The 23,107-nt window shown below is 56.5% G+C and overlaps 1 protein-coding gene across 1 annotated transcript in view; it reads right to left on the reverse strand.

Annotated features, from left to right (window-relative positions):
- Window positions 1-4,580: 4,580 nt before the first annotated feature.
- TCF7 (transcription factor 7) overlaps window positions 4,581-23,107 on the reverse strand; it is a 32,422-nt gene continuing 13,895 nt past the window's right edge. Inside the window, 10 exon segments of the mRNA XM_081827058.1 lie at window positions 4,581-6,057; window positions 6,059-6,112; window positions 6,114-6,282; window positions 7,459-7,531; window positions 8,600-8,648; window positions 9,193-9,300; window positions 9,412-9,574; window positions 10,199-10,318; window positions 13,040-13,130; window positions 13,921-14,032. Of these exon segments, the coding sequence (XP_081683184.1) occupies window positions 5,941-6,057; window positions 6,059-6,112; window positions 6,114-6,282; window positions 7,459-7,531; window positions 8,600-8,648; window positions 9,193-9,300; window positions 9,412-9,574; window positions 10,199-10,318; window positions 13,040-13,130; window positions 13,921-14,032 (1,056 nt within the window). The 3' untranslated portion in view covers window positions 4,581-5,940.

Consider the following 23,107-nt stretch of genomic DNA (forward strand, 5'->3'; position numbering starts at 1 on the left):
AATTTGGTGGACTATTAGGACTGTGCCCCAGTAACATGAATTAACGGTAATGAGGAGCTTAGACTGGAACTAGCTGGAGAAGAAGGAGAGTAAGTCACTATGAGCATGTGAATCAGGGCAGGCAGATATTCCAAACCACATGATCTCTTAGTTTACTTTTGTTGTTGTTGTGTGTGTGTGTGTGTGTGTGTGTGTGTGTGTGTGTTTAAGATCTTACCCATTTATTTGAGGGAGAGAGAGAGCATGAGAACGGGGTGAGGGGCAGAGGGAGAAGCAGCAGACTCCCTGCCAAGTAGGGAGCCCAACATGGGGCTTGATCCCAGGGCTCTGAGCCGAAGGCAGACACTTAACTGACTGAGCCACCCAGGCACCCCAATCTCTTAGTTTATTTAAAAATTGGCCAATTCTATAGTTTGTTTGCCGATCCAAGGGAAATTAAGAAATTAGATAGGTCGCCTAGACTCTTAGAGGGCGATTTATACATGCATAGGAAGTACTTCCACAAGTTAAGAACTGAGAGAGCAGCAGACCTCTTGATCTGAGCATTGTTCACCCTATCCATGGCCAAAGACGCTTTTATCCTTTGAAGCTTAACTTCTGCCACCCCTTCCCATTTGAAGATGTTTCAGAGCTTTCTTTTTTCTAAAGCTCCCTATATATTTAAATGGGAAAGAATCAAATGTTCTTCCTGTGAAGTTGCTTGAGCTTTAAAAAGATGATAATCTTCAGTTATTTAGTTTGTATGAAAACTGATTTCTGGCTAGTACAGAAGAGAATTAGGGGAAAGATTGCTAGTAAAGGGAAAGCCTGTGAAATGGCTGAATCTCTAAAGTAGCTCCTAGCTTCTCCTTTGTAGGAAGTGTAAGCCATGGTTTCTCTCTTGGGAGCTTTTGGTGTAGCTAATGAGGCAAAGCATAAATACTGCCAGGAGGGGATGAGGAACCGTAATAAAAATGTTCCTGGACAAAACAAGATTAATGAGTAAATGGGGGTTCTAGGGCTGGAAGGGCCTAAGAAAGGTTCTGTGAGAAGAAACGAATTGGTGGTTTTGGTTGGGGATGGAGGGATGCCATGGTGAGGGGGGAAGCAGTGCTCAGTCTGGAACTACCAGCAGAGGGTTGGGTGTCAGGTCTGCTGGAGAGTATAGGCTGGAAAGACACATTGTGCTGGATTAGTGATAGAATTTTGGTGACCAGGAGAGTGTTGATCAGACCCATGTCAGGCAGTGCAGTTCTTGGGTGGTTGAACTAAAACTTTTAGTATTGTACTAAAGGATGTGATGGGGGATTTTGCATTTGGAGTCCTAATTGATGCCTTTGTTTGCTGTTAAAAACCTCTCTCTAAAAGGCAGAATGAGTAAGGGAACTGGATGTGCATACCAAGACGAATGATGTGAGAAGTTGAGAATATATCCCGTGGCCCAACATTGAGCCTTTTGGACACCTTAGCAGGATAGACTGAGTGCTGTCCTTACTGTTGAGCGGTCAGTGGATATGAACCTTATTGGTGGCATAAAGATGTTGGTCAGGGAGCTCTCGTTTGATGGATGTCCAGTGTGGGACTTGAGTGATAGTTTAACTCACAGATGATATACTTGCTGCCTTGTGGCATCTTAACACCGTTGGCTACATCTGGTGTGTGTGCCAATACCGAGAGGCATTTTGTGGGAGGAATATAGAATAGAGTTGCTTACAGTATCTGTTCTCATGACCTTCTGACAGTGCTTAACTTGAAACCTGATCTGTATGCCAGCCTGCCTCTTCTTTCAGTCTGAGAATCCACCTAGTCCATCAAAGTGCTCTCAGTTTCAATACTTCGCTCCTGTATTGTGCAAATGCATATTTGTCCTTGCTGTGCTGAGTGTGCTCTTTTACAGCTTCTCTTACCTGCTTCAAATGCTCTGCAGAGACTGGAGGCTTATAGGATGGGTGGGAGTAGAGAGAGCTACACTGTCAGAAAACTACATTCAAGAGGAGTTTCCAGAGTGGCCTGTTTGCTGGCTTGGTTTCCTTTGTTCTTTCGACCTAATTCCTCCATATTTCTCCCCTTCCCCTACCCATTCCTCCTCCCCTCCCCTGCCCCAAAATTGACTGCACATGCTTAAAAGAATAAGCCTTCAGATAAAGGAGAGAATACCTGAATGGAAAAGGAGGATCTGGTCCAAAGCCCCAGGTGAACTTGAAAAGAAGTACCAGCTTTGAACTACTGTTTTCTGTATAATTTATGGCTGATGAAATACTCCTTACTCTGCATGACTGAACTCCTGAGAAATGCTAAGAGATAGCACAGTTCCTACCCCTAGGACAGAATTTGCTTTTTCCGGTTAAACTTCTCTGCCTAATCCCATATTATTATTATTATATTATTATTTCAAAAAAATCTCTCCTGACCTGAGCTGGCTTTCATTCTAGCCAACGACTCTAGGAATATCCCCACCTATGTCTCCTGCTGTTTAAGTAGTTAAGTTAGGGCTCTTCTCAGACCCCTTTGGCCCATTGTGGACAAATAGACCAACAAAGGTCCATTAGTTGCTCCGGGCCAGTAGAAAGCCCAGGAGCCTGAATTAGAGTTCTGGGACAGAGGTGATTAGAATAGTCTGCATTGATGGAGCCTAGGAACCAGGGTCTGTTTGGGTGGTCAGCTCTCTTTCAGGGACCCTTGGTGAACTCTTAAAGCTCTGGGTAGACCTGAGAAAGTCATGATAAAGCAGCCTTTCTAACTTCAAAGAAAAGCCAATCAGCTTTTTTATATAAGGAATTGTTCTTGGTCTCAAATCTTCTACTTTGATATATAGGCCTGACAAGTCTTTGTTACCCTTGCCCTTTCTAGGCTGTTTTTCTAGAAATGCATGCAGGAACCTATTTCATTTCTTCTTTGGAACAATGTAAAGAATCAGTCTGTTTCCCGGCACTTGTGGCCTTTCTAGCCAGACTTAACTGTACACTCAGTAGAGTGGGCAGCAGTGCTTTAGGGACGTTCAAAAGATGGGCACCTGGGTGGCTCAGTCGTTAAGCGTCTGCCTTCGGCTCAGGTCATGATCCCAGGGTCCTGGGATTGAGCCCCGCATCGGGCTCTCCGCTCAGCAGGAAGCCTGCTTCTCCCTCTCCCACTCCTGCTTGTGTTCTCTCTCTCGCTGTCTGTCAAATAAAATCTTAAAAAAACAAAAAAAAAAGATACAGCTAGAAAGAGTGGCCACAGGGCTTCCTATATAAAAAAAAAAAAGGGCGGGGGATGTGTTCAGATTGAGAGACTTGGGCAGGCCGTGCAGCTTGCTGAGCTGGGCCTTCCCCGTGAGTGCAAGAGAACTCACTGCAGCACAGATGCCAAGCCGGTTTGCCTGTTCTCTTCTGGGAATGTGTAAGGGAGGTTGGGGCATCTTGTGAGGTCTTAGAAACAGGGCTAGTTCTTGGCTTGCAGAGAGGTGGGACTGGTGTACTATTTGAAACTGTATTTAGGACCTCACTCTCAAGTCACCTGTGGCCTCAGGAATGTGCTGGTGTGATCTAGGAGGATTTGAGTTTCCTCTTTGAAGTCACTTTTTTTTAAGAGGCTGGTTTGATTTTAACAAAGTTGCCAGAGCCCCCCTCTGTACCCTCCCATACACAAAGGGTGCATTGTTCCTGTACCCAATGTGCTCTAAATAAGACACCAAATCAGATGCAGCAATCCAGTCTTGCATAAGCCTTAAAATGTAGTTTTTGAAACAACTAGGCCAGAGTGGAATTCTTTAAATGGGACAGATGTCGAGAGAATGGTCTCCTCTCGTACCCTTCCGGAAAAAAAGCAAATCTGGGATTACAACTTCCAGTGGCCTACTTTAGATAGACACTACTCTGGAAGATGACTTTATTTATAAATATTTTTAAACATAAAATCCCAAAAATAGAACTCTGTGAAAATTACAATGCGTGGTGACTTGGGATCTTCTTGCCCAGCATTTTTATTTGCTTGACCTACTGAAGTGGTTTTGCACCTTCTACATTCATGAGGAGTTTGAGGAGTTAGCGGTATTCTTAAACATGATGGAAACTGCTGTTAAAAGGGAGGCTGTAGATTTATCAAACTGGAGAGGTTTTGTATAAAAATAGGAAGATACTTTAAGCACCCAATTAGCTTTTGGGAGGAAAGGGTGCTATTAAAATGCTCTTTCAAGTTTTCTGATACCAGCTTATGAGAGACTCCGGTTTGCTTCAAAATAGGATGTGTGCTTATGGAGTACTGGGTCTTTTCTCTCTGCGGGAGGAAGATGGAGCCTAGTGGTTATGTGGGTCTGTGGTGGCAGTTTACAGCCCATTCCCATATGCAGGCTGGCCTGTCCCTGCATCACTTGTGAGGTCCGAGGATTGGGGAGTTTACACTTAGAGGGAGATTAGCTCTTGTGGTTGGAAGGCCGGGCAGGGCCTAAGCCCCAATAGGGAAGGTGAGGAAAGTAATCTTTGGCTTCTGTTGATTGAAAGTCTTGAGAACATGTGTCCCATGATAGAGAATAAACCCCAAGTTTTATGGCTGTGGGTAAGAAAAGGAGAGTGTCAAGCTCTATTACTGAAACAGCTTATTCCTTTGGGTCAAGCTTTGAAAAATTTCGAAACCCAGTAAAAAGAATCTTTATTCTCACGTTAAAAAAGTTTTTGTTTGATGATGCATTAACAATACAAAAATATTTTGAACACTACAATAGTCCTTTTCTTTCAAGACTTCTTGCAACACTACACTAGAATATATGTTCTTTGGATTCTGAGAAGCCAGTGGCTAAAGTCGGAACTAAAGGCTTTTGTTGAGGGATGTACGGGTATAGGAACAGCCCTTTTTCTTTGGATTCAGGCTATGTACAGTGAGGAAGAGGGCAAAAAAAAAAATTAAATTAAAAGTTTTTTTTTTTAAGGCTCAGGGTTGAAGCTTGGCTCAGAAATGGGTTAAAGTAGGCTGTGGTGAAAACCCACTGACTACCACTAGAGGTTCTCTGGGCTCCTTGCTTTGATGGTGATGGTCCTTCCTGCAGCCCCATCGGGAAACTGAAGCTGGCCTGTTTCGTGCTGAAAGGTAGGCACTGGATGTCATGAGGTTTGCCCTCAACTGCTCACGAGCCACCTAGACTGACCCGGGTAAGCAGAAAATGGAGCTGTGACAGAGGCTCTCGGGGTAGGGAGGGATGCACACCGGGTTTGGGGCCATAATTTCTTTTGGCTGTCGAGTTCAGCCATTAGAGACAGGCTTGGGACCTTGGTCATCAGAGCTTCTGGGGAGGTTGAGTTTCTCTTGGAAACATTTCCAAGTAATTTGAACCAGAGCCAGGTACGTCTCACTGCCCATACTTGCCTGATAAGATAGTGTCTGGTCATTCCTGTTGCCTAGGGTGATAGGCCTAGATTTAACCCGTTCCATCCCCTCCTCGTCTTGCAAGCTCTTGAGAACATGGCAAGAGGCTTCCTTCTGGTCCAGCTTATGAATAATTACTCCTTCTCTGTCAACAGGGCTTCTCCGGGCCTTTCTGAGAGAAGCATTGTCCTCTTGAGCATGTGGTTGTGACCATGCTGAGGTGTTGTTTCATAAACCAGCTCATTCTTGGTCCATGAAGTGTCTGGTATGGGGAGGGTGTGGCAGTGGTGGGACTGGGGAGGTGTAGGGTTCGGAAAGTAGCTGGGCTCAATCCCGCCCATCTGTGACCTATAGCAGAAAAGCAGAGGAGGAGGCAGGGGGCATCTGGCCAGCAAGACAGGTGGTAAAAAGAATAGATGCAGGCTGCTGTAGGCACAAGGGATGCCCTTAATCAGACGATACACCACCAATCTGATTCCCACCACTTGGAGCAGTTGGAATTGATGGCCCCAGGTTCAGGCAGAAGTTGTGCAGCCTCGGAAGTCTCCTGGGCCTGGTCCCTGAGAGGGAGGTAACAGGGCCCCTGGCCAGTTTCCATGTGATTTGGGGCTCTGTCGCTTCCTCTCAGAGGATGGGTCCCTGGAGGCGGCCAGGTGTCCTGTGCATGCTAGGCTGCCTGTCTCTGAGATTCCTGTCGTTGCACCTGTGTACTCTGCAGGGCGCCGGGGGGGGCCTGGGGGGGTCCAGGGGGCTGGGAGGCTGAGAGCGGCTGAGAGCCCTGGTGATGTAGGCGCCGGCTCCGCAGGACTAGCAAGCAGTTCTGTGGGGAGGTGGGGCAGCAGGAGGTATGAGGGCGAGTCCTGGGGGGCTGGGGACCCGGGGCAGCCTAGAGCACTGTCATCGGAAGGAACGGGGCTGGGGCAGCGGCCTTCTCCGGGTAAGTACCGAATGCATTTCTTTTTCCTCCTAGGAATAGTGAAGAGAGTTATCTGTAAACAGAGGGTGAATTCACAGTCATACACCACAACCAGAAAATGCTGTCCTTGCACAGGCCTGCTGATCTCTTGTCCCCTGTCCCCAGGACTTGGGTGATGTGCCTGTGCCTGCAAACCTAGCACTGCACTTCTGCTGGGCCTGGCCCAGACTTGGAACAGGTGTAGTTCCCAGCACAGCCACAGGGTGGCACAGGAACCTCTTGCAGGCTAGCTGTGGGGGCTGCCTCCTGTTTTCCAGGGGAGCCATCTCCCAGTTTGGGCTGTGGAGCCTCTGCTTCACGTGTTTGTGGGGCTCAGATCTGCAGTAAGGCAAAGGGCTGCACTGCTTGTGGATTCCTGGGGGGTGCTCGGGCAGAATAATACAAATGCGCCCAACGTGTGTATATACACACACTTACGTACTGCCCAAGTTCCTCTTTGCCCTTGGAGAGGGAGCATGGTGGACACTCTGAGGGACTGGACGGTATTCCTTAGAGTCTGTGAACTCACTGCCTGAGGTAGACTCAGCCTTACCAGACCTAGCCTCAACCTCAACCAGGCAAACTTTAGCCACCTGGTAGGTATACCTTCTTTTCACATACACACTTCTCTGTTGTATGGGGAAACACATGGGTTTAGTGCCACAGAGCCTAAGTACGGCCCTCTTGCTAGGATGGCCCAGGGATACCCCCTCTTCCTCTCTCCCTACCTCTGCAGTCCCTGGTCTCAGGTAGATGAGGTACGTGACCACTTGGCATCCAGGCGGTCCTCTACTACAGTCACTTTGGGTTTTTAAGCGTTCAGGATAACACAGGCAGGGATCCTAACTTGAAGTGAGGGAATTGGTGGACCATGGTGAGTTCTAGGCCTGGTAGCCAGGGGCTCAGGCCCACTGAATGGGGTACATGAGATTGGCCTGCTGAGGATCTGCTAACCTTAGTCAGCATCAGGTCCTCATTAACAGAGGACCCTAGGCACCAGGGGCCAGAACTACCTTCTTGAGTCTGCCTTTCTTTTCTAGACCATTCTTAGGAGACATGGGTTCCCCAGTCTGTGGGTATGCTATGGGACTGGGGGACCAAAGGAGGGCTACAGGCCCAGCAGAACATGTGCAGAGTCAGGGAAGCAGCTTGAAGCAAAGGGAGGATGGTGGTGGGGACAAACCCACCTGCACGGACCACACCAATCCGTCTGCTGGTTGAGGCCAAAGCGAGCACGGCATTTCTTAGGCGAGCCAGGGTCTGCTCACAGCCATGCCAGAGGGGCAGAGCAGGGCAGAGGGCGAGCAGGCAGGCAGCAGGGCAGAGCAGGGCCCAGAAAGAAGAGGTAACATCAGTGTCAGCCAGTCACAGATACCCCATAGGCCCCATAGGCAGCGGGCCTCTCCATGGCACAGCCAGCCCCAGTGGGAGCCCCAGGACCCAGAGCCAAGTTATCAGGAAAGGTGGGCACCTAGCTAGGCAGGAGACGCAGTGGGAAGAATGGTGGAGGGAGGGAGGGGATCCTGGCAGGGTAGCTGCGGGAGAGGAGCCCAGGGGAGACTCACAGGGATCCAGCCTCTACTGCCTCAGGGCTGCCCACCCCCCACATCTCCCTGCCCACGTCATCCAGTTTTTCTTCCTTTTTGCCAATGCTCAATCTACCTAACCCATAACCCCCTCATGCTGTAGCTTAAAGCAGATGCACAGCAAAGCCCACACTTCAGCTTCAGAAAAGGGCGAGGATTCTACCCCGCCTCAGTCCTAGCCTCGAGCTCCCCTGTGTGGGGGCAGCACAGTTGAGATAGTCATGGATGTGGAGTCTGAATTACCAGACTCGGGGCAAGAATTCACCCACAGGAGGGAGACTTGAAGCAGAGTATGGCTTCCTTGGGTCCTCCATACAGAGCACTTTGCACTGCCTAAATAAACAGGGATTGGGGGGGGGGTGACCGAGAAATGGCCGGGCACCAACCAGCCGGCTGTGTGACTTCAGGGCCTAGGCACAGCTGCACCTCCGTCCCCACAGCCCGCATGCCCATCTCAGCAGAACCACAGGCTCGGTTTCTCTGGCAGAGGCTAGCTGGGAGCAGGGCTGGCAGAGGTGGGAGGGTGCAGTGGGTCAACACACCAGTGTTACACTGTTAAAGGGACTTCGTGTAGTTGTTCCTCACGTGGGGATTTGACTTGTGAGAAGTGGGCCTTGTTTTCAGAGGGCCCAAGGCCTGAAAGTCTGTGGCTGAGAATTCTGCCTCTCCCTCTGGGCCAGAGCAGGGTGCTCATGAAATGCAGGCTTGGAGAGCAGTCTCCACTGCTGAGAGGAGGCCTCACCTGTGTTGGATTCCTGGTGCTTTTCCCGTGACCGCCTTTTCTTCTTCCCCTGCAGGGAACAGAGGGAGGGATTCTGCTCAGATCTGGGAAGTGGTCCCTTGATCATTCCAGTGAGTGTGTGGTTGGGAGACCTGCAGCCTAGTCTGGCTGTTGCTGAGATTCTGGGTACACAGTTCCCTCCTCCCCACAGGCCTGGCGTTTCTTAATGGCAGTTTTTGCCAGGATACCATGGGGCAGTTAGAGGCGGCTCCTCCCTTTCCCATGCGGGTCTCCCTTCTGAGTGGAGGCGATGACTTACAAGGCCCCTTACTCCCCTTCTGCCTATATGGCCAAATACCAGGCAACAGCCCTGTCAGGGGAGTGCATCCCAGGTGGAAAAGAGGACATGGGCCTGCCTTCAAGGGGCAGCTTCCCTTGCTTAGCTCTCTTCAGACTAGCCATGTGAGGCCTTGGGCCCTTGCACTCCACCACCTGCCCTCCTTGTCTCTGCCTTCAGGACAGTGGTCTGGCTTTCCCTGTGGAGACTATGGCCTGGGGCATGGCATCTTGAAGGTTCCCCTCCCCGTCCCTACTGTGTGTCACTGGCCACTCACATAATTGTCCCGCGCTGACCAGCCTGGATAGAGCTGCATGTGCAGCTGCCTCTCCTTTCGGGCCAGCTCATAATACTTGGCTTGCTCTTCCCGAGACAGCGCGTGCCACTGCAGTGGGGAAGAAGGGGTAGGTGGGGTGCACTAAGGAATCAACAAGGCAGCACCAGGGTGAAGGTGGTCAGGGCCCACTCCCGCCAGCCCACCTGCCCGTGGCCTCACCCTTCGGCCTAGGATCTGGTTGATGGCAGCGCTCTCCTTGAGTGTGCACTCTGCGATGACCTTGGCTCTCATCTCCTTCATGTATAGCATGAAGGCGTTGAGGGGCTTCTTGATGGTTGGCTTCTTGGCCTCCTTCTCCACCTTGGATTCTGCCTGAGTCTTCCTGAGGGGTATATGTCCAGATCACTCAGGAGCCCCCCAGTGTCCACCTAACGCGACTGCCTTTTTCTAGTGTGTGTCCAGTGTGTGTGTAAGTGCATGGAAACGAAGGTTTTGTAAATGGTATCTTTCCCAGCTTCTCCAAAATGGATGATCAGAGCTACGTAACTCTTCCTTGCAGGAATACTGCAGCTAAGAGAAACATGTTTAAGGACTCCTCAGCCCCTCCCCTGTTGGCTCAAACCAAATCTCTGTTCCCCACCCCATCCGTCCCCTCCTCCTTCTAAGGATCAAAAAACACTGGTTGGGGGAGGTGGGGGCGGAGTGCTGGCTGGCTCGCTTGGAGGAATCTATGACTCTTGATGTCGGGGTCGTGAGTTCGAGCCCCACATTGGGTGAAGAGATTGCTTACGTAAAAAACAAAACAAAAACTAACAAAAAAACCCCGAACAAAACACTGGTCAGTCAGTGGCGAGAACCACAAGATGGCTCAGCCAGAGGTCGCCCCTGGCAGCCCCTGGAGCTTCTAGGTGGCAGGTGTAGAGCCTGGTGGGAGGACTGTGTCTGGCTGATGAACAGATGGGACCCTGAGGTCTGCCCCCTCCACATTGGGTGCCTTCTCACTCACAGGCTGCGGTCATACGGCTGCAGCTCCTGCTTCGCTGAGGGAGGTACGATGGCCGGGTGCGGGATGGCCGCGGGGTGACCAGGCACACCAGAGCCTAGCATCAGGGGCGGGTGGGTGAACCTAAAGGCAGAAGGAGAGTTAACACTGAGCCAGGAATGTATGGGCCAGACCTTGGACACCTGGCGGCTCCTGCACAGTACACGAGGACAGGGGCACACGCCACCCCCACGGGCTTGCACACAAGCACACAGCTACACACAAACACCTGCTCCCAACACATCACACAGACACACTGCACAAACCCACATACGTGTCATTCAGGTGGCTATGAAGTGAGTCCTAAATAGCTTTGCAACCTGTCCCCTTACCTTATGCTAAACCAGCTCAGCCTCCTGAGCCTGTGGCTGCCCTGTGAGTCTCCTTCCTCTCCTGCTTGAACCCTCCAGGCCTCTCTCCACACAACACCCAGAGTGACCTTTGTAAGCGCCCGAGTGCTCTTGGCCACCCTGCTGAAATTCCCTCACAGCCCCCCGAATAAAACCCAGGATCCTCCATGGGACCTGCCCCGCTGACACTATCCGCCCCATCCTTTCCCGTTTTCCATCACTTCACACCTCCAGCCATCCCCGACCAGTGCTGTTCCCCTTGGCCGCTTCACTCAGGACATGTGACTCTTTGTGAAGTTCTCCCTGCCCATGGCTCTGTTCGTGCTCTGTCCGTACCTCCCGCCCTGGGCTGTGAACTCCAGCAGGGCTGGACATGTCTGCTGAGTTCTTGTTCCATCCCTGGCTTGGCTCCGTCACTGAGGGGGTGAGTGAAGTGGAGGGACACACAAACACCTGTCACTTCGCTTTTCTGCTCTTCTGGGGAAACCACCGTAAGGGCCCGAGGTTGGAGACACATGGAAAAGGTGGTGCCTCGGCGCGGGCAGAGCTCACGCCCAGGAGGGCGTGCCTGACCCGCCGTTCAACAGGGAGGCACAAAGGGGTGAGTGCACGCACACGTGCACTTGGGCGGGCTCACGCACGCACAGAGGCAGGAGCACGAGCACACACATGCGTGCACTGTCCCTGACTGCTCCAGGGCGCTTGGCTGCATGGTATGGCCCAGCCTCAGGCCTCTTGCTCTCCCACTGGCTTCATTCTCAGGCACAGCGCAGCAGGGGGCTGCAGAAGGACGGACGGACGGCTGGACAGACAACTAGCACAGGGCAAGCACTGGCCTGGGCATGGCCTCGTGTGGGCACTGAAGCCTGGGCAACAGGAAGCAGGAGCCTGGCTGCAGGGTTCGGGACTCACCTGGGGTAGGGGGCGCCAGGGGCTGCAGTGGGGGCAGGGAAGTGCTGTCTATATCCGCAGGAAGGGGACAAGGGGTAGAGAGGAGGGCTGGGCCTGTGGTTGGGAGAGACAGCTGTTAGCAGTCTGGCTACTGGCCAGATGTGGGGCAGGACCTCCCCACCAGGTGCAGGGGATCAGCCTCTGTAGGACTCTCCAGCATGTGTACTTGGCATCTGCCACCAGGGGGCACGCCGTGCTGCTCTTTGCTCCACAGACTGGTCCTGGCGCTTAAGGGACAGAAATGGCAGCATCCTCCTAGGACCCAGCTTAGGAAGCCCCCCCCCCCACCCCAGCTCACCTCCAGCCTTATTTCTTGGTCAATATGGGGTTGACATCTGCCTTAGGGCTTCTGCATCCACTGTTAAAACGCCTGGATTATTTTGCCCCCTTTCGATTCCTGGCCTGCCTTCAGGCCCTGCTTGGCTAAATGACCTTTTCTCCTGAAAGCCCTTGAAATCCCAAGCTGGATGCGGCAGCCCTCTGGGCTCTTACAATCCCCACTGAAAGCACTAACACGGCCCTGTCGCTGTCGGGCCTCTGGCAGATTGGGCCCAGAGAGGGCAGGGACCTGAGGGTCGGCCCGCGTCAGCAGTGCCGCTCTGGTGTCCAGAACCCCGCCTGGCCAGCTCCAGTCCTGGGGGCGTTCCTAGGCGGAGTCCTGATTGGTATTCAGAGTGGGGCAGTGTCCGAGGAGAATCAGGAAACGGAGTGAGCTGAACACCGATAAAGAGCACGTGGAAAAGGGCAGGCAGGTCTCAGGGTGGGCCTCTGGCCTTCCCTTTCTTCCTGGGAAACCATGCTTTCCTGCTGTTGGGCGACTGCCCCAGCCCAGAGACGCTGCAGACCTGTCCACATCACACTGTGGGTCACGAGCAGAGGGCCAACCAGCCTGCCAACGCCCGGCTCCGGAGGAAGACGGGCCCTGTGGCCCACAGTCGGGCCTGCTGACTTAAGGTTCAGGCTGGCTTGGGCTGGTGCAGTCTTCACAGACTCTAAGGCTCTCTCAGCAGCTGGCCAGGGGCTTGGGCTTGGGCTTGGCGCCAGAAGGGGCACAGGAGAACTCTGCTCCTCAGGGAGCTCAGCCAACGGACCAGTCGGCAGGAGGCACTGACGGGAGTAGGAAGTAGCCCCTTGCCCACCACGTGGCTGAGAGGCAAAAGCCTGTCTCGTGGCCATTCATGTTGTCCCCTCCCTGTCCAGGCAGGTCTCCCTTTCCTTCCTTACCTACTCTTATAACCTGGGCAGCTCGCCGTGCCCCCCACCCCCATGCCACTCGAGGCTCCCAGACATGGAGGCCGAGTTCACGTGTGGCAGGACTGAGACCAGGAGTCAAGGGGAGTGCAGTGGGCCACCTGGGGAATGGACAGAGCTGCTGGACGGCCCCCAGTTCTGACACAGGGCTGGCAGCAGAGTGCTGGCAGAGCAGGGTGGAGGAGGAAAAGGACACGGCAAGTATGGGTCCCACCGGCGCAAGGCGCCCCCTTCCCACCGGGCCCACACTCACCAGCTCACAGTGTGGGGGAGTTGTCCCATGCTGCCTGAGGTCAGAGAGTAGAAGCCAGAGAGGTCAGGGGTCTGCAGAGGCCTGTGAACTCCTACAGGGGAGAGGGGCCGAGTGAGTGAGCTAGCCTGACCTGGGACTGCACCCTAGAGCCTCCTGTGGGGCCTCTAAGACCCTCCCTCCGTCTGCTGGAGGACCAGACATACCGGTTTGTTCAGGACTATGCCAGTGTGAGGACAGGGCCCCATTTCCAGGGCAGAGAGGCTGGATGACCAGCCTTAAGGACACTGGCTGGCCAGGGAGAGGTGGAGCCACTGAGGGGTGGGCAGGCCAGGCCTCGCCGTGCCCTGGTCCACTGCTGGTCTTCACCTGGGGCCTCTCGGCTGGGGGCTCTGGCCTGGCTTTGTGTGCAGGACGCAGGCCCCCTTGGCCTGGGCAGCCTGGGTTCCACCCACCCCTCTGCCTCCCCAGGGTTGAGTCAGCACATTTCCCACAGCCGACAGTGGCTGATTTCAGAATGACTTTCCCTGAGGCTGAGGTGAATCAGCCATCACAACCACCACTTTCCATTTTCTCACTGGGGGGAGGGAAAGGGTACAAGTTTTATTGTCCTCAGCTTTACACAGATGCCTGCTCCCACATCCTGGCATTGGGAGGCCCCTCGGGATTAGGCTCCTACCTCAACCTGAAGCCTTCCGAGTCTGATCTGGCACCACCTGCCCTCAGGCTCCCCATCCGCCTTTCTGGTGTTTTCTTTGGGCTTTGAGTTTGCCCAGCCCCAAGTTTTCCAGTTGTAAAAAGGGCCGAGCCCCTGGACTCAGAAGCTAGGGACTTGGCCCCCAGACTCTGGGGCTGCCAGGCCCCTCCCCTTCCCAGATCCGTACCTTGTTTCTGGCTGATGTCGGCTGGTGCAGGTGTAGGGTGGGGGCTGCTGAAATGTTCATAGAGAGGAGAGAGTTGTGGGACGCTGTGGGCTGGCTGACTGGCCTTGTTGTGCTGAAAAATGAGGGGGGTGGTGTGAATGTGGGGAGACCCAAAGGAGGAAGGCCCAGGGCTGGGGGCATACATATAGACAGAGCCTCTTTTAGCTGTGCGGGTAGCCCAAATGTCAAAGGAAAGTGGGGGTGGTTAAAACCACAGGCCTCAGGGAGGGGGCACCACTCAAGCCATCCTATGTCCAGTGGCCCTGCCCACAGCCTCCCACGCTTTGCTCAAGCAGCCCTACCACCTAGAGAGCCTCTTGGTTTCTACACACTCAATCCCAGAGGCACATCTCCCCTGTCCAGGAAATTCTTTCTGCCTCTGGGTCTGAGACACTCCCCCCTCGCCCCACCCCTCGTCCCCTGGTTTCTCTGAGGCCCTGTGGCTTGTCTGGGGGGCTGCTCACGGCCTCCAGCCCCAGACATCAGGTAATGGTCTCAAGACCTGGCTTACCCCAGGACAGCCTGGAGTTTTCTTTCCTCTTCCTCCAGCCCCCAGACTCAGGGTTTGGAGTCTGACCCACTATTCCACCTCAGGCTTCACAGGATTTGTGGGGACAGGGAAGGCTCCCATCCGCCCTTTAACTCAGAGCAGGTGGGCTAGGTGGGGCCAGGCTCCCTCCAGGGCCAGCCCATCCAGCCCCCACACTTCCCGTTTCCTCAGCAACACAGGACTCTTACTTTTCACACTAGTCACATGGATCTGTCACGAGATGACTCATGCTGGGAAGGGGGCTCCCCATGCGACCCAGCCACAGGGAGGTGCTGCTCGGGGCCAAGGCACAGCTCTGCATATCCCCAGCGCACCCCTGCACAAGCCGGGATCCTGGAAACATCATCTACCACTGAGGCTCAGCTTCACTTGGAAAGTTCAGCACAGATAAGTGACTTCCGACTCACGGCACAGAAGCAGCAGGACATCTTTGGAGCAGGACAGTAGTGAGAGGTTTTGGCCTGGGCTCCTTCCCAGGGTGCAATTTCCCCCTGGGTGAATTCAGCCAGACTCCCTAACCTCTCTGGGCTTCAGTTCCCGCTCTTGTGTAATGGAGTTCGTGATCCCTTCATGACCAGGTCCGGGGAAGCTCAGGTAGCTCACGGTGAGGAGGCCTGGCACAGGTCCCCTTGGGATTGGCTGTTTGGGGTCCAGTGAGGCGAGACGGAAGGCCAGGTATGCGCTGCAACTCAGCCAAGGTGTGAGGCTTCCAGGTGGACACAGACTCACCCCCCGCCCCCCGGCAGCAGCCCTGGCTGCCCTGTCCCCCACACTCCTGCCTCCAGGGGAGCTCGAGGCGGGGCTCCTGGCCGCGGCACCCTTCCCTCGGGGTGCCACCTCTGCAGTCCCCTGGCCGTTCATCCTTCTGTCCTCAGGCAGACGGGGGGGAGTCCCAGCAGCAGCACAGCCCCCTCGTGAGCACCTCTAACTAGAGCCCTCTCTCGGCGTCCTGGGGCAGCCCACAGAGGGCTCTCCCCTGTGAACTTGAGGAGTCGTCGGCTGGCCCCGTGCAGACCCTGGTTCGAACGTGTGTGGCCTTCAAGAACGGACTACAGTATCTTGTCAAGCGGAGAGGGTCACAGGGTTGCCCTTACGGGCAAAGGCACACAGTACCCAAGAGCTCGATTCCTCAGGTGTTGCGCATGACGAAGGGACACGCAGGGAGCCCCTCGCGTGCACAAAGGAGATGCTCCTCACAGTCCTTCCCTGGCCCTGAGGTGCTGGCCTCACACGGGCCAGTTGTGGTCTGAATTTGCCCGAGGCCATCTGCCTGAGGATGGAAGACCCACGTGGCAGCCCACTGGCAACCGCAGCCCCTGAGGTTGAGGCTGAGGACGGGGCCATGGCGTCTCCAGGCCGTGGGTGCGGTGACTTTCCCGTTGCTGTTCTAAGGCAAGGCTCTCTGAGCCAGCTGGGGGGTCCGTGCCACACTCAGGACCCGGACACGACTGTGACAGAGCCGGAGCGCGTGTGGGCACGGGGGCAGAACGGAGGCTCCTCAGGCTTGCCGGCAAGGGCTGGCGGGACAGGAAGGGGCTGGGGCAGCCACGGGGTGAGGACACCTGTGGAACCCTTCATGACTGCGCGCCTGCCGCACGCCAGGCACTGTGCCCAGCAGGCTGCGAGGCCAGCAGCGTTCCCGCTAGGGTACCCACGGGCTGCCAGTCCTCCCCGCTGTGAATCCTCCCTCAGCCACCAGCTCGTGTCTGGTTCCCCTTCGTTGCGAAACGCAGCTGCGCCATCCCCATCCTGGGCTCCTGTTCTTAGTCCCCGTGCCGCCTTTCAGCCTAGCCGTCCCTTGCGCCATCGCTTCACCAGATGGCTCCTGTCAAGGTCCCCAGCGACTGCCACACTGCTGAACTCAGTGCTCAGTCTTCCTTTTACCTGACCTCTCGGCAGGACTGGACACAACTCATTTCTCCCTCCTCCCTGAAACAGTTTCTTGGCTTGGCTTCCAGAATGCCACACAAACCTGATTTGCCTCCAAGCTCACGGGCCGCTCTCTGTCGGCCTGCTTCCTGCCTGCCCACCTTCCTGACCTGACCCAAGATGGGCCCGCGGCTTTCCATCTCCCCTCATTCCCAGAGTGCTCTCATCCAGGGTCACAGCTTTCCATGTCTTCATCTGATGACTGACATTCCCATCTCAGCCCCTACTTGCTCGAGGGAACTCCACTCCCCAAACGCCTACTCACCACGTCTGCTCAGAAGTCTGAAATGCTCCCCAAACTCAGTACGTCCAAAGCAGAGCCTCTGGTTTTCTGCCCCACATGCTGTTCTCCGTCTTCCTCAGTTAATGGCCACTCCCTCCTTCCAGTTGCTCAGATACCCTGGAGTAGTCCTTGACTCTCCACATCCCGCCTCCGGTCTGTCAGTCACCTGTCACCCGGACGCCTCCAGTGGCCTCCTGTCCCTCCACCAGTCCTCCATCCAGCAACCATGTAAATCAGATCACAGCTCTCCTGCCCAGAGCCGCCCGTGCCCTGAGAAAACCTCCAAAGCACTGTGTGGTCAGGCCGCACTCCCTCCCGCTCTTCCCTGCTCACGCCCAGCATTTCCACGTGTGCTTCAGCCTCCAGCTTCCTCCTCCAGCTGCTCTAGTGATCACTTTCAGGTGTGCCACGAGCTAAAGTGGGCAAGGGTGCTTAGGCTCCCTGACATTTATATTAACCTTTTCAGTACAGGATCCTGGGCCAGTTTGCCCCTTGAATAATGACGATGAGAAAAGCAGCCCTGATTACCTCACTGATCACAGATACAAAAAATTCTGCCTTATCTTAGAATTTGGGGGAGCAGCAGCCGAGGGCCTGGGAAGCTTCCTGAAAGCCTCTGGGGCCTTTTTACCCTGATAGGTCCCCAAGAGAGTGGTAGCCAGACATCATCAGCCCTGCCCAGGCCTTGTGACAGACAGGGCCACAGCCTCAGGGCCCATTCCCTCAAGAACCTGGGACTCTGGTGGAAGGCATTCCACCATTTGCCACCTAAGGGCACAAACGCCTGGAGCCCTGGCCCAGAATGGAAACCCTCCACAGGTCCCTCCGGCCTGGGGGCTTTTGAGTGTAAGCTCCTGCTTCCGAGAAGGCCTTGCCATCTAAGCCCTGACTCTGGCTCTTGGGCCCCCAGAACTGTAAGCCTGGCTGGTGGAGTGGGACCCCTGGAAGGAAGTCTTAGGACCAGAGCCTGGGGTCCAAGGTGCCAGCTTCAGGAAGACAGTCTCAGAGTTCCACTCTGCCCTGGAAGGGGGTAGGGCAGGTCTGCTCCGAGGGAGGGAGAGGGTGGCCCCACGGCACATTTCTCAGCAAAGCCCCGTGCCTGGGGAGGGCTAGCTTTGGTCAGGAAACCACAGAGAGGCCTCTCACCTGATGGAGGACCAGAGCTGACTGTCCTAGGCCAGGCTGGCTAAGCCTCACGGTGCGGCACAGCCAGGCCTAGGAAAACCCCGAATCCGGCTCAGCCTACAGCCTGTGGCCTGGGATGCATGTGTGGAACGGGTATTGAGGGGATGGGAGGTAGGAGGTGTTGCCCAATGGGTCAGAGGGCTCTTCCTGTCCACCAGCCTTCCCTGGGAATTCGGGAAAAGCCTCTAATTAAACAGGAGTCTGCAGCAAAACCACAGGAGAGGTGCCAGGTGGGCAAGGGTGGAGCAAAGAGCCTGCCATTCGCTGGAGGCCTTGGGGTGGCCAGGGCTCCGGGGCAGGGCACTGAGGGCCTGGCCAGTCCTTCCCACGGTGATGCAGGCTGCCCCTCAGCCTCACTCCCCAGCCCCCTCCGTGTCTGCGCTGGTAGCCAGGGGGAACCGTCTGGCATAGGGCCCAGTGCCCCACGCCCCCCTCAGCCAGTGGAACGTCCCGCTCCACGGCCTCAGCACAAGGCTGTCCCAGGGCCAGGGCGCCCAGACAACAAGGTGGGGTTGCCTGGGGCCTGGCATGTGTATGGGGAGCCCCGTGACCGGAGCTCCCCCCTCTCCTCCTTCTGAAACTGACCGCCCAGCCTCCACGGGAAGGGGGCAGGCCTGGGCCGGCCATCCCCACCAGGCCCTGAGTATCTCGACGCACAGCCTCACCTGTCTTACCTGAAGGCAGAGTGCCAAGCACAGAGCTGCGCTCCCAGTAAGTGTTCACAACAGGGTGGAATGACTACACAAAAGACTCAACAGCAGTCCATACTCCTTGGTCAGGACGCTCCCCGGCCCATTATCTGCCTCTGCCTGCATGCCCCCATCTCACACCTGCACGCACGCACGCATGCACACACACACACCAGAACGCAGCACTACACGACAGGTCCAGGGCTCGGAGACCCTGGGGCTGGCAGGCCGGGTCCGCCACAGTCTCGACAGAAGTCATCCTTCCTGCTGGTGCGTGGCTTTTACTGCTCGGCACCCCTCCGACTCAAAATCCACTGTCCCGAAGGTGGTCCCCACTTTTCTGGGACACGTTCACTAGCCCATGGCTGGAAATTCCTCACTGTGCTGCCCCAGCATCGCTCCTCTCACTGAGGAGCCTGGAGCCAGGAGGGGGATCCAAAGGCAGGGCGGGACGGGAGGAGGTGGAAATCAGGGACTCCGGGGGCAGGTCTCCTCTGCTCGGAGGTTGAGCTGGGGCCTGGCTGGGCTGCCCTCCCGCACCCCCTCGCCCCCCTACTTCCTGCAGGCTCAGGTGAAAACTGAACACCGTCGGCATTTTCCCTGCAGACCGCAGCGGTCTGCTCACAGGCCGTGTGCACCCTGAGAGCCCTTGCCACCGCCGGCAGAGAAAACTCCCTCGCCTCTGACGGTTGACTCTGAAAACCCCCACACGCTTGAGCCCCACAACACTTTCCCAGCGAAGAAAGTTGCCGCTTCCTCTGGCCTCACGCGTGGGGGTGGGGAGTGCGTGAGGCCCACCCAGGCCCTCCCAGGCCGGCCTCCCTGTGGCTGGGGGGGGAGCTGTGCCAGGAGACGTGCCCCCCCGCTTCCCCCCCAGATCCTCCGTTGATCACCAGCGGCGGACCCCGTCCGTCAGCTCATATCACTGAGCGCCTGGGTGCCAGGCCAAACAAATGTTTCAGGCTGAGAGAAAAGCATTTCCTAACAGTCAGCGGGTGGCTACCATGTGTGAGGCAGGGTTCTGAGTGCCCTCCGGAGGGTAACTCCTATGCTCCCCAACAACATGCATAAATATTCTCTCCCTCCGACAGAAGAGGAAACTGAGGCACGCAGAGGCTGTGCAGCAGGCCCGAGATCCCACAGGAGGTGGCAGAGGCCTGCGGTTGTCGCGCACGGATGCGGGGGCGCAGGGGAGGGGGCCGCAGCCCACCCGGTTTCCTTCTCCAGATGCTGGTTCAGTTATCCGAGCCACTGCTTCCCCGACCCCAACAATGCTTCGGTGGGCTCCAGTGCCGCGGGGATTGGGGTTCAGGCCACACCACCTGCCTGCCGGCCTGCCTGCCAGGGGGCACCGAGAGCCCCCCTGATGGCGGGAGCTGGACCTGCCAAGGCCTCGGCGCATGGGCACCCCACTCATCCTGGCACGGCCACGCAGGCCTGCCCCTCGCCCGCCCAGGTGTCTAGCTCTTCTCTGCCTTGGTGCCTCTGCCCACCCCCTCCTCCATCCCCTCATCGTTTCCCACGTTTCCTCCTGCTCTCTGCACACCTCGCCCCTTCTCATTCAGACCTCAGTCTAAGGGTCACTTCCTTGGAAAGCACCATGACCTGGCTGCAGTCCCCCAGCCTCGCAGGCAGAAGTGCCCAGCGGGTGCAGAGGTCGGCCTGGGGCTCCGGAGGGCAGAGCCGGCTTGTTAGTCATCTCCGCCTGTCCGGGTTCTGTCCTTGGCATGTCCACTAAGACTTGCGGAAGGAAAGGCCTCCAGAATCCCTGGTGCCCCAGAACCTCTGCACGCCCCACCCCCTCATCCGCTCCGCCGTGGAGCGGACTTCAGCGCCCCTTCTTCCCTATGCTCCTGGGCCGGAGCTGGAGAGACGCCCATGGGGATGAGCCCACAGGAGTGGCGGATCCCCACCTCGAGCCTCGTGTTCCTTCCAGGGCAGGGGGGGCCGCTGGTGCAGTTACCGTTCTCTTATGGGGGTGCACAGAGGGGCAGTGAGTATGTGGGTGCCACATGTGACTACCCATTCAAGAAAGGCATTCTTCCCATTTTACAGGTGAGACGTGTGAGGCTCTGAGGTTGAGAAGATCTCCTGTTAGCCATGCAGCCAAGTCCTCTCTCAGGTCCATGCTGGGGCCCCTTGATGGGCTCTCGGGGTCTTTGGTGATGCCAGACGGCCACACCGTCTCCCCTCCTCTCCTCTCCAGCCACAGGGGGCTGCTCGGCCCTGCCAGGAGAACTCTACCCCGACTCGGCTCGGCCAATGTCCATCCATCTCGCAGGCCTCATCATAAATGAGACTTCCCCCTGGAAGCCCTTCCTCCCCTCCCCGTGTGAGCAGGGGTCCCCTGCTATGGTCCCCCGACCGCAGCACTGACCCTACTGTGCCAAGGTGTCTGTTCACTGGTCTGTCTTCACTGCTTCCCCGAGATCGGAGATTGTACCCTGCACTGTTTGTTACCTCAGTTAAAGCTGGGCCCTCAAGGCTGGGTCTCTAGCGGGGGGTGGGGGGGTGGGGAGGGTCCCAGCACGAGCCAGTGTTTAGGGAGGATGTGGCAGCGCTGGACAGAGCACCCAGGCCGGAGCTGGGCACAAGGTCACAGCAGTACTCGGGAGGCCAGAAAGAGTTGGGGCCACTGCTTGGAGTCAGGGATCTCCTGCCTGACATCTGAGACCCCACGCCTCCTCCTGCCCACCCTCCCATCTCTTCCTGCCTGCAATACTTCGGCAATCAGGATAACCAGAGAGTTGAAGCCAGGGCTGCTGCTAGTTCATATGGAGCCTTTGTGCTCATTAGAAGAAGTGCATCTTCCTGTGGACAGATACCTGGGCCCATGTGAGGGCACACGGCTCGGGGTGCATGAGTATAGGGTGGGCCTCAGCTCCTTGGCCCAGCTCCCCTGCAAGACCCCACACATTGGCCATGCTCAGAAGTCCCCTCCACTTCTCTCTTCTCTTCCCCGCCCTGCCAAGAGCCATGCTCCATCCAGGGCCTGGCCCCGAGCATCCACTCTGGCCTTGATCAGTTCCTCCTGGCTCCTCTCTCACCTCTAGGGCCCACCAGGTAGTCCCACAGCTCCCCCAGACCCGTGTCTGGAGCTGGGACCCACTGTCACCAGTGGTTGCTTGAGTGCCAAGGGATCTGGCCAGTTGCCCAGTGGGAAGCTCCCCCAAGGCCTGGGACACTGAGGGTCAGTTTCCGAGAAGCAAGCAAGCCCGCCAGACCTTCCAAATGGGACTTGCCTGCATACCAGCTGGGCCTTGATTTGTGGGTCCCGGTAGACCCTACCTCTGCAGACGGACCCTGGCAGGGCTCATGCCATTTTATCCCCAGCCCCCACTCGGGGCCCTGCTGCCCAGGACATGGTGCTCTCTGGAGGACAGCCCGAAAGCTCCCCGCCCACAGCATGCCGGACGCCTTGTGCCAGACACCCACCGCAGAGCACAGAGCCGTGGCTATGTGGCTGGCCGAGCTGGAGGACTGGGGGATGGCTGGGCCACACCCTTGGGGACCGGGAGGCTTTGGTCCCACCTGCCAGCAGGGTACTGTTGCCGTGGTTGCGCAGAGCCCTGCCAGGTGCATGTGGCCAGTCTACCAGCTGCCTGGCCTCAACATCAGATAACAGGGCCCTGCCACGGCAGAGGTGAGGACCAGAGTCTGTGCATGAGGCCTTGGCAAACCACAGGCCTGCTCTAGACCCAGCCTGGCCCCGAGGCACCCTCCGAGCTAGCTGAACCTCACTGAGCCGAGTGGCCTGGCCCACAGCCTCCAGTGGTTTCTGTGCATTCGTTTACTTGTGTTTTCCTTCCTCCTCTTTGAGGTGAACGCCCCTCGGGACAGGATGTTTTTAGAGGAAAATAGAAGCTTCCGGGAGCTGCTGCAGCTGAGCTGCTCGTGATTGACTGCCGACACACGGTGTAGGGACTGTGCAGCGGCCCCGCCCTCCCGCCCAGGCAGCCCCTCGGCCTGCTCCTCTCCCGTGCCTGGCCGTTCGGGAGCCCGCCACGGGGCCGAGCAGGCCAGCACAACCTCGGAGCTCAGCCCACCTTTGGCAGGAGGGAGAGCACGGCTCTGCAGAGGGGGACCTGGGGAAATTCAGAGATTTTGTTCCCCTGGGAGTAAAGCCAACAGGCTCTGTAGGAAAGGCAGGAAGGAAAGAGCAGGGATGCAGAGTCAGAGACGGCAGCCCCGGCTAGGACCAGCCAGCGCCCACAGCCAGCGCCCAGCAGAGCTCCACCCCCGCCAGCATCCGACCAGTCTTCCCTCGTCACTTTACGACGCGTGCGGACAGGGAAAGCGAAGCCCAGAGAGGCTCAACAACTTGCCCAAGGTCTCACGGCAAGTAGCGACAGATGCGGATTGGAAGCCAGCCCTGTGGGGTTCCTGGCCAGAGATCGTCACCACTCAGGGGCAGACCTCACAGACCAGCTGGGAGCGGGGCCAGCATGGAGACCACACATGGGAAGCCAGGGGTTCCCAGGTTCCCCTTCCCTCACTCGGCGTCTCCCCACC

This window comes from Leptonychotes weddellii, chromosome 7 (genome assembly GCF_054177405.1).
Source record: "Leptonychotes weddellii isolate Sample4059 chromosome 7, ASM5417740v2, whole genome shotgun sequence".
NCBI lineage: Eukaryota > Metazoa > Chordata > Mammalia > Carnivora > Phocidae > Leptonychotes > Leptonychotes weddellii.